Here is a 15725-nt window from a genome sequence, read left to right on the forward strand (position 1 = left end):
AAAAAAAATGAGTAAATAGGAATTATCTGCATGAATGAGTTAGGGCTACTTTTTAATTTTCTTCTTTAAACTTTTTATTTGTGTTTTAAGAAACCTATAAATGCCATTTTACGTTTTTTTAAAAAGAAAGAAACCATAACAGATCGTTGCAACATCTCATTTATCTGTGAACTTGGGTCAGGTGAAGGCTACAACCTAAAGTGATACCAGGAATAGGGAGTCTGAGCATCTGCTTGACAGGCAAGGATGTCCTTAAAAACAGAAAGTGCACAAACAGACCAGGTGTGAAATTTTGTTTTCATGCTTACTGCGTTCTATTTTTGTAATGTGACTATAATTTTACATAGAAAGTGAGTAAGTCTTTCAAACGTCTCAAGGTCACCTGGCCCTAAAACACATCTAAGTGGAAAAAAAATTTTAAAAGATAGTGTCACAGCCACTAATAAATGTGCGTATTGTGCCAGTGATCTGTATGTTTATTTTTAATGACCCACAGATGTATTCTGAAAAGATCTTACTGTTATTCCTTCATGCTCTTTCTTCTCATGCCCTTTGGTCTCCTGAGCAGGTCTGGGCTCCGAAGAACTCACATTCTGTGCATTTTCTAGCTTTTGGCCTAGAGATTTGGGGGTGGGGAGGGGGGAAATCAGCAACAGAAAGATTTCAGATGGTAACACTAGGAAAAGATTTTTATACACAGGCAATGATTAAATTTAGATATTCTAAGACACGTAAAAACAAGAGTGCAGGGCCCAGCACATGAGCAGCCTATGGATCACGAATGCTCCACAGACCTGGTCTCTGATGAACAGAGAACTTCACTGTCGAGTGCTAATGTTATACACAGTGAGGAGAGGGAGAGCAACAAGGACCGTCTGGGGGCCTTGGAGAAGGGGTCTCAGACCAGAGCTGCCTGAGTCAGCCAGGCCGGGGAAGGGAGGAAGGGAATGGGGAAGGGAGCGTGAGGTGGCTCAGCATTGCTAGTGAGAGAAGCAACCGACAACCAGTGTCCGTAATAGAGAATGGGATATCTCCACCGAGCCTGCCACCGTTAATTAAAAAGATCAGATTCTATGCGTAGTCTGGGGCCAATAAATCTTCTTTAAAAAATAAATGAACAAATTCCTAGGAAAAAAAACCCATACAACTTATGCAAATTAAAACAAGAAAAGGAAAATATGAAGTCTTAGAATGATTTAAAAATCTGAATAGTACTTTAAAATCTTCCGACAAGAAAACTCCAGGCAACTGATGGATTCCACCAAATATTTAAAGGAGAAAGATCATAACAATCTTACACAAAGACTTCTGGAGAACAGAAAATCTTCCAGGTAACACATTTCTCAAGTTGTTTTTACTGTGTATTTATTATTTTTCTTTCGAGAGAATTTCTAAGAGGGGTTATACCCTGCTCACTGGATGAGGATGGCATGACCCTGACACTGAGGCCTACAGGATGGCTCGGTTGATTGTTTACCTAACTCATGAAACTAAGTACGTATGTTCACTGTCACCAGACACACTTAGACATGCATCTTCACTGTAAAACACACTAGTCAATGCTCATAGGTCTAACCACCTGCCTCGCCACCTTTCACCCCGGTTGCTGCTGAAAGCTGCTGGAGAAACTGTGTGGATTAATGCCAGTGGGTGTGCGTGCAGGCTCAGTCGCTCAGTCGCGTCCGACTCTGCAACCCTATGGACTGTAGCCCGCAAGGCTCCTCTGTCCATGGGATTTCTCAGGCAAGAATACTGGAGTGGGTCGCCATTTCCTCCTCCAGGGGATCTTCCCGACCCAGGGATTGAACCTGGGTCTCCTGCATTGCAGGCAGATTCTTTACCGCTTAGCCACCAGGGAAGCCCATAACGCTAATAATACAAGTTATCATTTTTCAACGTCGGCAGATCTGCACACTGCTAATAAACTTCACAAGTCTGGTCGGCCATCCACCTCTCATCCTTCAGCCCGTGACCCCTCTCCCCCTGGCCCCTGCCCTAACCTGCTGCCGTCCCTCGCCTGGGGTGAACATCCTCCGCCTCCCACCTCCTCCAGCCACTCTGGATTTCTTTTTAGTCCTCAAACATGCTACACTTGAAAAAAGGACACACACACACACACACACACTCACAATTCAGATAATTAGATTAAAATAAGTAGTGAAAATATTTCATGTGATTCAAGAAATCACATCCTTGCAATCAAACTCTAAAGTAAATTCCCTTGAAATGAATAGAACTAGGATTAAAGTAGAAAGCCCCACGACACGCAGCCTCTCCCCAGCCAGAAGCTCGGGTCTCGCGTGAGTAAGATGCTAATACCTGGGGGGGGCTCAGGACACAGCGGCTCGGTGACCTCAGGGCTGCTGCCGCTCCGAACCATCGGCTGCTGCCCCAGGGGCCCAGATTCAGTGGCAGGTGCATTTTCCGGCTGCAGGTATTCTTCCACTTCTGTGGGCGTTAACACAGAACACACGGGGATGGATTTCAAAACGTTTTAAAATAATTTCACTACTTCACTGACTCTAAAAAAATGTCATTTTAGATACTTTTTCCTCACAAAAATTGTGCAGTAGGATTAGCGGCTTTCACATTATAACGTTTTCTATGCTTGTTAGTTCTACTTCACTCCAAGGGTACATTTGCCTTCGAAGTTCTATAAAGTGTTTAAATTCAAAGTAAAGAAGTAAAAAAACAACAACAACAGAGAAAGCGCAAGCAGAATGGTTGACAACTGTAAGTCATAGGAGCTTCAGGGACAGGCATGCCCAGGGGAGGGGGAGCTAGGAGATGCAGGGACAGGGCATTTCCACTTGAGAGAGCAGCATATCACACATACACACACACACACACACACACACACACACACACACACACAGGCACGTGCACTCGCACACATACACCACATCCGGAAGGAAGATGAAAGGAAGTGGGAATTTCAACTTTATCATTTCTTTCAACAGATAAATGTACAACTGTCCAGTGTAAAATACTGCAACTATTTTTTTTTAATTTTTTTTATTTTTTAAATTTTAAAATCTTTAATTCTTACATGCGTTCCCAAACATGAACCCCCCTCCCACCTCCCTCCCTGCAACTATTTAATGACATATTACCAAATGCAAGCGTGAATTTATCACTCAGGTACAAAAATGATCCACTGGTATTTTTAGAGAATCAATAAATGTATATCATAAAATAGAAAGCCACAGCTGAGTACTGACCATTGGGTGATCCCAGCTAGGATCAAGATAAACCATGCTCCCCTAGAGAAGAGAAGTCCCTCCTAGCTCATTTCTAAATGTCATGGTTCATTTTAATCTCCTAAGACAACGCAAGGCACTGGAAGGGTCACCCCACCTCCTGTCTGTAGCATGGAGGCTCCAAGGTGACATCATCCCTGATCTCCGGCTTTATCCTCATCAGCCTCCTCCCTGCCCTCCTCCCCGTGGCCTCAGGAAGCCCCTCTACAACTGAGATCTGACAGTACCACCCCACCCCCCACCGTGGACACCTGAGGCCTCCATCACTGTCTACTCAAGCTCACACTCCTCACAGTGAACAAGGGCCCCTTGATGTCACCCCAGAGGCTTGACAAGGAGTCCTTGCACTCTTCAGTCGCAAGCAGGCCCAGCCCACCTGACCCTGCTGCTCCCTCCCTCCTGCTGCTCCCCCCACCCCTGGGTTGACCTCCACCCCCCACCATGCTGCCCAGGCTCCCCTCCTGCAGGACTTGCCAAGTGGTCTAGCCTGTGACCCCACCGCTGCCTCCCCTCCAGACTTCACCCTCCCTTGTGCAGCCTTGGAACTCTACATCCATAACCCTAGGATCATATTTTCTCCAAATTTTCATTAGTCACAGTTTCAGTCCTTCTGACAAACTATGACAAACCCAGACAGCAAAGACATCACTTTGCCAACAAAGGTCTATCTTGTCAAAGCTATGGTTTTCCAGTAGTCACGGACAGATGTGAATTGGACCATAAAGAAGGCTGAGTGCTGAAGAATTGATGCTTTTAAACTGTAGTGTCGGAGAAGACTCTTGAGAGTCTCTTGGACAGCAAGGAGATCTAACCAGTCAATCCTAATGGATATCAACCCTGACTGTTCATTGGAAGGACTGATGCTGAAGCTGAAGCTCCAGTACTTTCACCTGATGTGAAGAGAAGACTCATTGTTAAAGACCCTGACGCTGGGAAAGATTGAGGGCAGGAGGAGAAGGGGGCAGCAGAGGATGAGATGGTGACTCAATGGACATGAGTTTGAGCAAACTTTGGGAGATGGTGAAGGACAGGGAAGCCTGGTGTGCTGCAGTCCATGGGGTGGCAGAATTGGACATGACTGAGCGACTGAACGACAACAATCAGTCCTTCTAAGAAGGGACTGATCAAAACTCAGCCTGTAATGTCCTCCCTGGACGTGTCACTCGATTCATCCCCTGAAATGCGGCCAAGGTGTCCTCTTCTGTGTAACCTTCAACCAGAGCCACAAGCCAAAGGACTGGTTCACCCCAACCAAGAAGCTGTATGTAGGAAGATTCTAAATATAATAGAGGATTTCACTGAAGGGCTGTCGCTTTATTTTTACTATCCACACAAAAATTCTATTTTTAAGTACATGGATACAAGTTACCAGACCTCAAATCCAAAGTCTAGGTGTAAAAGTAAAAGTGTGAGTCGCTCAGTCACTTTTCAATCCCATGGTCTGTCCATGGAATTCTCCAGGCAAGAAAACTGAAGTGGGTTGCCACTCCCTTCTTCAGGGAATCTTTCCAACCCAGGGATTAAACCCAGGTCTCCTGCATTGCAGGCAGATTCTTTACCATCTGAGCTACCAGGGAAGCAGGGCCATGGTCTAAATCCAGATACTGTCAAGAAGCTGGACTCAGGGAACAAACAAAGGAAGGCAGGGTAGCAAGAGCAGACAGATCCACCACAGCCTCATCTTTCCACGTTGTCTCTGCCCTTCTCTGATTCTGAAGAGCCGAGAGCTGTTCACTTCCCCATAAGAAACATGGGACATCCATAAACACCATGCTCCATCCAGCATCCCAGATGCTGGCCCCCTACAGCTCTGCTCCCAGACTCCTCAGTATCAGGCAGAGGAAGCCAGATGACATCATCGGCTCTCCTTCCCACTGTTTTCTTTCCTTGTTCATTGTAATTATGCAAGACACTGACACCTTCTGGGAAGGGATTCTATTTGCTAATGAACCTACTTGTAAATCCAGTGTCAGCAGAGGGAGCCCAAGAGCTTCCTGCTTCTATCAGAAACAACTGGCACCTGCCAGTCTTTATGGACAGTGGGAAGAGCGGGCTTTATGCCCTTAAACGTGATGCCAAGAGCTGGTAGATGTTGGTTTCTGGGCTCTGAGCGGAAACAAATAAGGACTGGGCCAATGCTGGCAGCATCTTTCTCAGGATACCGAATATCGCCATCTGGTGGGATGAAGCCCAGCCTTGGGACTACAGCTTCTAAACACAAGTGTCCCCACCGGTCCTCAAACAACAGACGGATAAAGAGCCTGCAGGGCCAGCTGCTCTGCCTTCCCAATAGGCTGGCCTGATGTGGCTTTAAGGCTCTGCTTTTGTAAAAAGGCTGATCGAGCCTTCTTAGGTGGAGGAAGTCCAAGCATGCAGAAACCACAGGAACAGGTGGGATGGGAGACCTGTGAAGAGGGGGAGGGTGGAGGCAAATCCCGGTCACAGGAACTGCCAGGCTGTGGGGTGGGTGCCCTGAGCTACTCCTGGACTCAGCTGTCACATGAAAGAGGGTGAAGGGAAAAAAAGCATGCAAATTCTCTTTATCCCGCAAGTTAAACACAATTTCCCAATTTGGAACTGGACATTTTGGGGCCTTTTCTCATATTTTGTTCTAAGTCTATACTCAATATTTGTTCTGTACAGATGAACAAATGACTACCAGAAACATTTTCTTCGTACTTTTTTCCTTTCTTTTTAAAACAGTTCTCGAGCTCCCCCTGCTGGCTTTTTTATTTCGGTTAAGGCTGTCCCTCTTCTCCAGGGTCAGATGTAGCAACTGCTCTTTCCTAACAAAACCATTTAACATTAATACCGAAAACTAAGATCATGGCATCTGGTCCCATCACTTCATGGCAAGTAGAAGGAGGAAAAATGGAAGCAGTGGCAGATTGTATTATCTTGGGCTTCAAAAATCACTGTGGATGGTGACTGCAGCCATGAAATTAAAAGATGCATGCTCCTTAGAAGAAAAGCTATGACAATCCTAGACAGCATATTTAAAAACAGAAACATCACTTTGCTAACAAAGGTCCATATAGTCAAAGCTATGGTTTTCCCAGTAGTCACGTATGGATGTGAGAGCTGGACCATAAGGTAGGCTGAGCACTGAAGAACTGATGCTTTTGAACTGTGGTGTTGGAGAAGACTTGAGAGTCCCTTCGACTGCAAGGATATCAAACCAGTCCATCCTAAAGGAAATCAACCCTGAATACTCACTGGAAGGACTGATGCTGAAGCTGAAACTCCTATACTTTGGCCACCTGATGTGAAGAGCTGAAAAACCTGAAAAATCTTCACTAGAAAAACCCTGATGCTGGGAAAGATTGAGGGCAGGAGAAGGGGGCAGCAGAGGATGAGATGGTTAAATAGTATCACTGACTCAATGGACATGAGTTTGAGCAAACTTGGAGAGATGGTGAAGGAGAAGGAACCCTGGTGAGCTGTAGTCCACAGGACTGCCAAGAGTTGGACATGACTTAGTCACTGAATAACAACACTGATATGCAAATATCAAGGTAGAGGATTATCTGATGTGCAAAATAGAAATAGGACAGTCTAAGTTAATAAAAAGGACATTATAAATGTTGGGAGGTCTAATGCAGTCTCTGTTTTGAATATCACACCATTCAAATCACTTCAAGGGACTGAATTTTATCTCAGAATCACCAGATTACGCACATTCTCTCAAGTAGGGCTAAACTAGTAACCCAAATTCTAAAAGCACCAACTTTTTAGCTTCTTGACAGGATACGTTACGCAACGCTCATTACTAAATCACTGCTTTCTAAAGCTCACTCAAAGCACTATGATCAAATAAGGACTGATTTCATTTCTCCCCACTGAAAGAAGAGTTGGCATGATTAAATTAAGAGTGCAAACTCTTCAGAAACTTCAATTTATCCCAACCATCTGACTACTTTTCAAAGACATTTAATTCACTCTCTAATTTGAGGCTTCCTTAATCCATCTTACTAAACAGACTGAGACTCATTCTTCAATTACCAAAACTTCGGGTTCTGTTTACTCCTCATACAAGGTTGCACAGCAAAATTAATCATGTAGTTTCCTAACTTTTAAAACACTGGGCACAAACCAACTTGACCCTATAAAAAGCACAAGAGACATATATCAATTCAACATCTTGACGTGTCCCACAAGGACGCTGGGGACCCTGTTCATAAGCACGTTCTGACAACCCGGTGCTACCTGGAAGCCGAAAAGTCAGATGCAGAGGCAGCAAAGTGAGGCTTTCGATCAGGCCCCATTAAGCCTCCTTTGGAACAAGAGAAGATCATGACCCTCTAATTACAACCAATATAATATTCTCCAAAGAAACATAAAGCCTACCATCTGCATGGCCTGTGCTACACATTGATAAATGTCCAAACATTAAAGCAGTTAAAAGTGAAAAATAGCTGGAAAGAACTGTTTCCATCAAAGAGAAAAAAAAAAAAGGAAGTCACTGAAACTGCCAGTTTCACCCTCAATGTGTTCTTTTATGCAGGTTTTCATACGAATTAACAGAATACAGGTGGTCGTGACTGTCCCAGAATTCTGCTGCAATCAAATAAGATATCCCAAAGGGATCAGAATATCAGAGTGGATGAAGGTAAGGAATTGTCTATTGGTTATATTATTAAAACACATGTCGGTGAGACAAGAAACAAAACCAAGAAACGTTAACCTAAAAGAACACAAAGTTAGCCGATTGTCATCTATAATAAAGAGGGGCAACTTTAAAAGTGTCTGTAGGACTTCCCTGGTGGTCCAGTGGTTGGGAATCTGCCTGCCAATGCAGGGAACATGGGAACAACAAAAGAAGCCACCCCAGTGAGAAGCCCTCACACTGCAAGTGAAGAGTAGCCCCTGCTCGCTGCAAGAGAAAGCCTGAGGATAGCAATGAAGACCCAGCACAGCCAAACAAACAAACAAACAAAAAGTGTCTGTGTATTACGCACACACGGATGTATGCCTAGCCGACTACATGTGTATTTAGCAACAGGTTAGCGAGATAGGCCAGCACCAGAATTTAAAATGGAGCACACATTTAATCCTCTCGTGGGCCAACCCATAGGGGACATAAAATCTCCTACTGAGGACTGACACACGTCGTTCTGGGCCTGGGCCTTTAATACAACAGTCACCCAGACCATGGATCACTTTTCTAGTACAGCAGACATGGCATCAGACGAGGGAAGAGCTTGCACACTGTGGTTTTCAGATGAAATATCAGCAGATCATCCTCAGAGTCACTGTACCGCTAGGTCCTTTTCACCGTAAAACTAGGAGGAGGATGGTGAAGGCACAGAAACATAGACCAAGCACGGCCTGTTTCATTCCACCCTAAATCGACAGCTCTCAAATCCCAGTACCATTGATGTTTTGGATCAGACGGCTCTCTGCAGCAGCCTTGTGCGTTGTAAGATCGTTAGCGGCATCCATTCCCTGGACGCAGGGAGCAGGACCCTGGCTTGATGACTTGGGGGGCAAATCGTCCCCAGTTGAGAATCCCTGCTTGAAATCTTATTCAATTTCTGTTGGAACTGTGTACACACATATGGGAATTGAGAACCTGGGTCAACTAACATATAATAATGAATGAGAAAAAAAAAAAAAAACCTCCAAAATGGGGTTACTAACAGGAAGACATTTCTTGTGAGAACATATTCTGGGCAAACTAGTTTTAAAAACTTAAACAAAATGGGGTGGGGAAAAAAATGGGATGTGAAAAAGGAACGCTTTTCACCTTATGGGCATATATCAGCCAAATAGAAAGCAAAGCTAATTAAAATACTTTTTTAATCATCTCCAGGTCGGAGTATTTTTTTTTAAACCAAATTGTGAAGGAGTTAAATGTTCATCAGTGATTTAGCTGACTGGTGGCCATCTTCTCGTGCACCATTCTTACTGTTTTCCACCTTCAATATTTACTAGACAGAAAGAGCTTCCTAAGAAACGCAGTACTTATTCTTCTACCATATTTTAGAAGTAAGTAACATGACATTTTATGTATTCATCAAGGGTATGTTGTTTCGCTAAACCAGAGTATGACATGATTTATTGCCACTCAAAGCCACAATTAAGCTATCTCCAATGTTAAATAGATACTAATCTATAATACTATCTTTCTGAGACCAAAAGGACATGAAAACACTTCCTTCTTCAGCAACAAGATTCATTTGGGGATCACAGAGAAATAAGTAGACACAGACCTAATTATTCACTATAAATCCTTTTGTTGAGGTGTCCATGCTAATAATTACTTTTGATGCGACAACATCTTAATAAACCAGAAAGGGCAAGTATATAAATAATATGTAGCTGAACTCAATTTTACCTGGCTAAAGGCCGGGAATAATATTTCTTTTGAAAATTAGCAATTTTCACCATTGTTATTTTTTTTACTCAGATTGTTTTTACTACTCATTGTTATTTTTCATACTCAATAATCAGTATGAATCTGTGTAAACTGATCATTATTTTATACATGAATATGATTTATTCACTCCAAGGAACTGTAGCCTGCATAACTTTTCCAGTTCATTCATTCTGAGGGAGGCCCAGCAAACACGCTAACACTGGCAGCCTCAGAACCACTAGAATTTTATGAAGATTCCCTTCCACTCTATAGGCTCCATATATAAGGCACACAAGGCTGGCATCACTGTTTCCCCCTCTTAAAAACTATGGTTCTCTGTACGTGTGGACACAGGGGGAGAAGGGGAGGGTGGGATGAATTGAGAGAGTACCATTGACATATATATACTACTATGTGTAAAACAGCTAGTGGGAACCTGCTGTATAAAATAAGGAACTCAGCTTGGTGCTCTGTGATGACACAGAGGGGTGGGATGAGGGGCAGGAAGAAGTCCAACAGGGAGGGGATATATGTATATACAGAGCTGATTCCCTTCATACAGCAGAAACTAACACAACATTGTAAAGCAATTATATTCCAATAAAAAAAGAAAAATAGTATGGTTCTCAGCTCAGAATACAAAGCCCAGATGCAGAAATTCTGGTTGACTATTTAACTGCTACTGAGCATCTTAACTACCTAGAAACAATCGACATTCTTTGAAAATAAACACCAAGTGCAATGGCCAGGCACACATGCGTGAGGCGGGGATATTGACAAAGGAAGGCAGACCCAGGGGCGAGCGAGCAAGCGGGAGGGGACACAGCCCAGGGACACAGTGGGACAGAAGAGACAGTATTACAGTACCTGACAGCCTGTGGGAGCAAGAAGAGTAAGAGAGACCAGGGAAGAGAGCGCTCACGGTGTGGAGGAGGAGTGGGACGCTTTTAGTGGCGGGCAAAGCCTCAGAGAGGTGGGCACAGTTGCTGATAGACTGGCTTCGCTTAGCTTCCAGGAGAGACAAAGCAATAGAGTCAAGTGTCAGGAGAACATCAAGATCTTTCACTTCTTCCTTTTCCTTATTATTTTTCTAGGCTCACTTTAAATATTCAAAGGAGGTCAGTTCAGACTTTAAAGGAAGTTGGCACAGCGCACAGGATTTAATGAGAAGTTTCTAAATACAGCCAACTTTCAGTCATGCTGATGGCAAGGAGAACGGGCCATTCACAAATGATCAATCTCCGTTATAGAATGCCTTGTGTGTTGAGCCTTTCCTTTTTTTTCCTGCTGTGTATCAGATTCACGTTTGGGTCGTCTGTTTACTTGGGCAGACGTTATAACTAGTTTTCTCTTCTAAAAGGACCCAAACAAAAAGACCATGGTGAGGGAGGGAAGAATCTAACTTAAGATGAAAACTGTTTCATAAATAATCAGGCTTACTGAGAGACGACTGCATTTAAAAGCAAATCATTTAGTAAATCAAATATCCTAAAAGCTTAAGAACATATAAAAGTCAACTTGCTGACTTAAGGATCTGACATTTGGGGAGAAAAAGTAAAAATCTTCATGAAACACAGCCTTTGAAATCACACTTTGTGCTGATTAAGTCCATAATTTCTTACTACAAACTTTAGGATGTTCTTAACTTTTCTGTATACTATATATTGCTACTCAAAGCCATTTGAGGAAATGAATGGATGTAAGGAGAGGAGAGAATAGGCCTCATACACATGAAACCATCATCAGGAAAACTAGTTTAGTCCTTAAAACAAAACTAGGAAGGTTTACTTACTGTATTATTTTCACATGATTTTATTTAACATTAATGAAATAGACCTACAAATGGCAGTGACGCTTTTGCAAAGGCAAACAAACTTCTTACTTTTCCTGTCTTTTCCCCACTCTCTGACTACCAGAATTCCCAGCTCTAGAGAACTGTCTGCAATGCATAATCATAAACATGTTAGATACTATTTAGGTGAAGACAACTTCTGTGTAAACATCAAACTAACTTGACTTCAAATTTCCTGAAAGATGTGTCCATGTCTCAATGTCAGGGATGCTTCATTTAAAAAGTTTTCCTTTTATAAATCAAATAATTGTGCATTTTCCCGAAATTGATCACTAGATATTTTAGAAATAATAAAATATAGTTTATTTTGTGTGGAAATCTGCTTTAACCATTCACTTTAGACATGTAAGGTTTTAGCATCATTCACACTCAGGAAAACAAGGTCAACTTTTTAATTCTCTAAGAGTCTCCCTGCCTGTCCTTTTAAAGTACAAACGAGTTAATTCTCTGTTATTAAATTAATCATCATTTCCTCACTCCACAATTGCTGATTTTATATTTCCCTCTCACCACTATCACTGACATTTTCTCAGTCTAAGTATAGTCTGTGGGGCAAATTAGAATAATCTTTTAATATTCTCTTACTGGGATTAGAAAAAAAGACACTTTCAAATAGGTCTTCCATAATAAACATCTTCATGCTAACAGTACAAAACCTAATGTCATGAACTGCTGTTCCCTCATTAAAAGGGGGCCTCTACACAACCAAAATCTACCATGAGAATATTCTGGGCCTTCTCAGAAGACTAAAAATATGCAAAAAAAAAAAAAAAAAAAAACTGAAGTGAGTAAAAATTCTAATATGTAGTCTAGGTAGATTACTTTTATAAAACAGTATGATATAGTAAAATCTTCAAAAATCATTGTCTTCACAGGCAACAAAAAAGTCATATTTTAAAACTTTAAAAATATAGAATAGGAAATACACGTATATTCATTGTTGTTGTTTAGTCACTTTGGTCGTGTCTGACTCTTTGCAACCCTATGGGCTATATAGCCCATCAGGTTCCTCTGTCCGTGGGATTTTCCAGGCAAGAATACTGGAGTGGGTTGCCATGTGTACAAACTATTGGGTTGGTGAAAAAGTTCATTTGTGCTTTTCTGTAAGATTCTATGGAAAATCCAAACAACCTTTTTGGCCCAATACATGAAGATAAATAGGTCTGTCCGACTCAATAGCTCTCATCTTCACTATCTGTTAAAGGTTAGGGTTCTAAGTGTTTTTGATTGAATGACTCCTACAAAGGTCAGGTTTATGGTTTTGAAGTGACACACTCTACAAGCACCTTTACTTGATTTTACTTGTTTTTGCATGGCTTCTCAGGCAATTGAGAACACTGCCAAACAGAAAGGTACAGAGGATTTTCTAAAACCTACCAGCACCTCTATTGTATCATTGGTCTAGAATACCTGTTGAAAAACAAAGGTGCAATCTCTCCTATGGCTGTGCTTTGGCCAAGCAGTGGTACATAGAACATGCAACATAGAATCATTTGTCTATGATAACATGTTGAGAGGGCTTCCCTGGAAGCTCAGTTGGTTAAAGAATCTACCTGCAAGGCAGGAGACCCCAGTTCAATCCCGGGGAGAAGGGAATGGCTTACCCACTCTAGTATTCTTGGACTTCCCTGGTGGCTCAGACAGTAAAGAATCTGCCTGCAATGAGGGAGACCTGGGTTCAACCCCTGGGTCGGGAAGATGCCCTGGAGAAGGGAATGGCAACCCATGTTTTAAAAAGTGCTTTGAATGAGCACTTTTGTCATCTCTGTAATTCAAGGGTTGAGAGGGACAATAGGCAGTCTGGGAGGCTCAAGCATGGCAAGAACTCCTATTCTGATCCCTTTCAAGGATCCATTGGTGGAAGAGAAAGAAAAGACTCTAGGAGTTCGGATGAGAAAGGAAATAGTTGAGTGAGCCTTCCCCAAAGCTGCCTGTTTCCGAGAACTGGGCCTCTCCTCAGGGAGAGGATAAAGGAAGCAGTAAATGAGGGATAATGACCAACAAATATTATCGGAAAAACAATGAGGCAGTTATGGTTAACGTGTAATATATTTCCATAAAAAAACAGGATTCTAAGGCATCTATTGGAAGCCTTGACTGAGCACTGGAAACTATGCAGAGTGTCAATGAATCTTTGGTTTATGATCACGGGAAATTGTGACTTTCTCTCTGCAGTCAACATGCTGAATATCAATTTCAACTGCATGGCATTATTGATGTGAAAAGCAAACCTACACGAATCTGTCTTAACTTTGGTTTTGTTTTTGATGCGCACCATTCTTAAAGTCTTTACTGAATTTGTTACAATATTGCTTCTGTTTCATATTTTGGTTTTTCTTGGCTGTGAAGCAGGTGGGATCTTTAGGACAGGGACTGAACCTGCATCCCTTGCACTAGAAGGTGAAGTCTTTTAACCACTGGACTGCCACGTAAGTCCTATACAGGAATCTGTGTTAAACTTAAGTTATAGCCTCAAAGTCACTGGGAGGGCTTGGAGCTTTATTTGTTCTTATCAAATACTGTATACAAGCTTACACTAAAGAGTTCTCTTTTTTAAGAATAAAGTGTAGCAACGGTGTGATTAACGGGAGGTTCCCATTCAAGTTCTTATTAATTCTAACTGACTGTATGGTCAACGTGTAAACAAACATGTAAGGTGCCATTTTCCAAAGAAGCAGAAAACGTAGATTCTTCCTCTAGTCCTGAAAACTGAAGCTTTAATCTCCTTTTCTTTGGTGGACTAAGTTTCCACGCTCTCTTAAGATGCACACTGAAAAAAACAGCAACGCAGCTGGCTGTGCAATTACCAAGAATCTGTCTTCCTCAAGGTTCAAACAAAATGCCAATTTTCTCTCTTTTGCACCAACATCTCACTTGATATTCACGTCTCAAGTTCTTTATCATGATGCAGAATTTAGAAATAAATAGTAAAAACCGTGATTTGGAAGAGTGGACAGAAAGCTGAAAAGACATAGCGACATCTCAGTCAGTAAAAGGCCTCGAACTTAAGTTCTGAGTGGAATTTTAAAGCTGTTAAAAAACATCCTTATAAATCCATTAAAATCCAATAATTCCTATACATCCATTCCATGGAGAAATACTAGGACTTGCGCTTACCGGTTGCCTTCTGCCGGACAACGTTTCTGGCTTTCTCAACCCCTGGCACCCCAGATGTGGTGGCGCTCCTGAATCTCATGGGCTCGGCCACGTCGGGGTGGCTCCGCCAGCTCAGAGAAAAGGACCTCCCCATGGTGCTTCCTTTCTGAGAATCTGGAACACAGCCTATGAGACAAGAAACACAATCCAGGGGCTGGTTTTTTCATGATTCCTCCCCTAGCCCGTGCCGCTCAGCAAACCCCCTACATAGAGTGATGTATAATCAGCAGGTTCTCCTGCAGCAGACTGGGTACCACTTCCTACACTGCAATTTAGGAGGTGAGTCATCCATCAGGCAACTGAAAATTCCTGTTGCCAAAGTATTTTTCAAGCCCCTTCAATGGTCTCAAGAAAGTTCTCCTATCTTCACAGCACTCATTCCGGTGTACAAAAACATGAATACATCTTTCTCAATGTAAGAACAATGTCAGATGAACCATACCACTGCTCCCTGTGTGTATTAGTCACTCAGGTGTGTCTGACTCTTTTCAACCCCATGGACTGTAGCCCACCAGGCTTCTCTGTCCATGGAATTTTTCAGGCAAGAATACTGGAGTGGGTTGCCATTTCCTTCTCCAACTACTGCTCCTGGGACACTCCAAAAAATGCTTCTATAAATCAGAAAATGAGAGATCACTGATTTTAGAACAGTATTCTGTCCTGCAGACACAAATGTCTCCACAAATCCCCAAGAGAAATGCGCGCCCATAAACTCTAATTATAGTCAAGCGAGCAAAGTCAACGAAATGCTACAAACAATACAAAAATCCTTTTTAAGTGAAGCTCGGAAACAGTAAAATGTTGAAGATCTGGAATTCATCTTTTCTCTTCTCCTCTCATACTGCTCTAGACAAATATCTCAAGTCAGTGGTCAGGGATCAAAACGGATACAGAAGAAAAGAGAAAGAGACACTTAGAGGGTTCTGGGCACATGGCTGGCGGATGCCACCTGTGGTTCATTTGCACACCCAGATTCTTCTGAGAGTGTACTTTGTTTCCACAAGTCTACTGCTTGTACAGCAAGGATTTCTACAGTAAATATTTATATCCATTTTTGGAATAAAGCAACATGAATAAATCAGAAATATTTGTCATGGTC

The 15725-nt window shown here is 42.3% G+C and overlaps 1 protein-coding gene across 3 annotated transcripts in view; it reads right to left on the reverse strand.

The window, feature by feature from the left end:
• Window positions 1-15725, reverse strand: part of RALGAPA2 (Ral GTPase activating protein catalytic alpha subunit 2) — a 269854-nt gene that overhangs the window by 166658 nt on the left and 87471 nt on the right. For all 3 annotated transcript variants that reach the window (XM_018057261.1, XM_018057259.1, XM_018057260.1), the window contains exons 16-18: window positions 14588-14752; window positions 2320-2448; window positions 519-616 (exon numbers count right to left, since the gene is read on the reverse strand). In XM_018057261.1, the coding sequence (XP_017912750.1) occupies window positions 519-616; window positions 2320-2448; window positions 14588-14752 (392 nt within the window). The remainder of the gene's footprint in view (window positions 1-518; window positions 617-2319; window positions 2449-14587; window positions 14753-15725) is intronic.

This window comes from Capra hircus, chromosome 13 (genome assembly GCF_001704415.2).
Source record: "Capra hircus breed San Clemente chromosome 13, ASM170441v1, whole genome shotgun sequence".
Classification (NCBI taxonomy): domain Eukaryota; kingdom Metazoa; phylum Chordata; class Mammalia; order Artiodactyla; family Bovidae; genus Capra; species Capra hircus.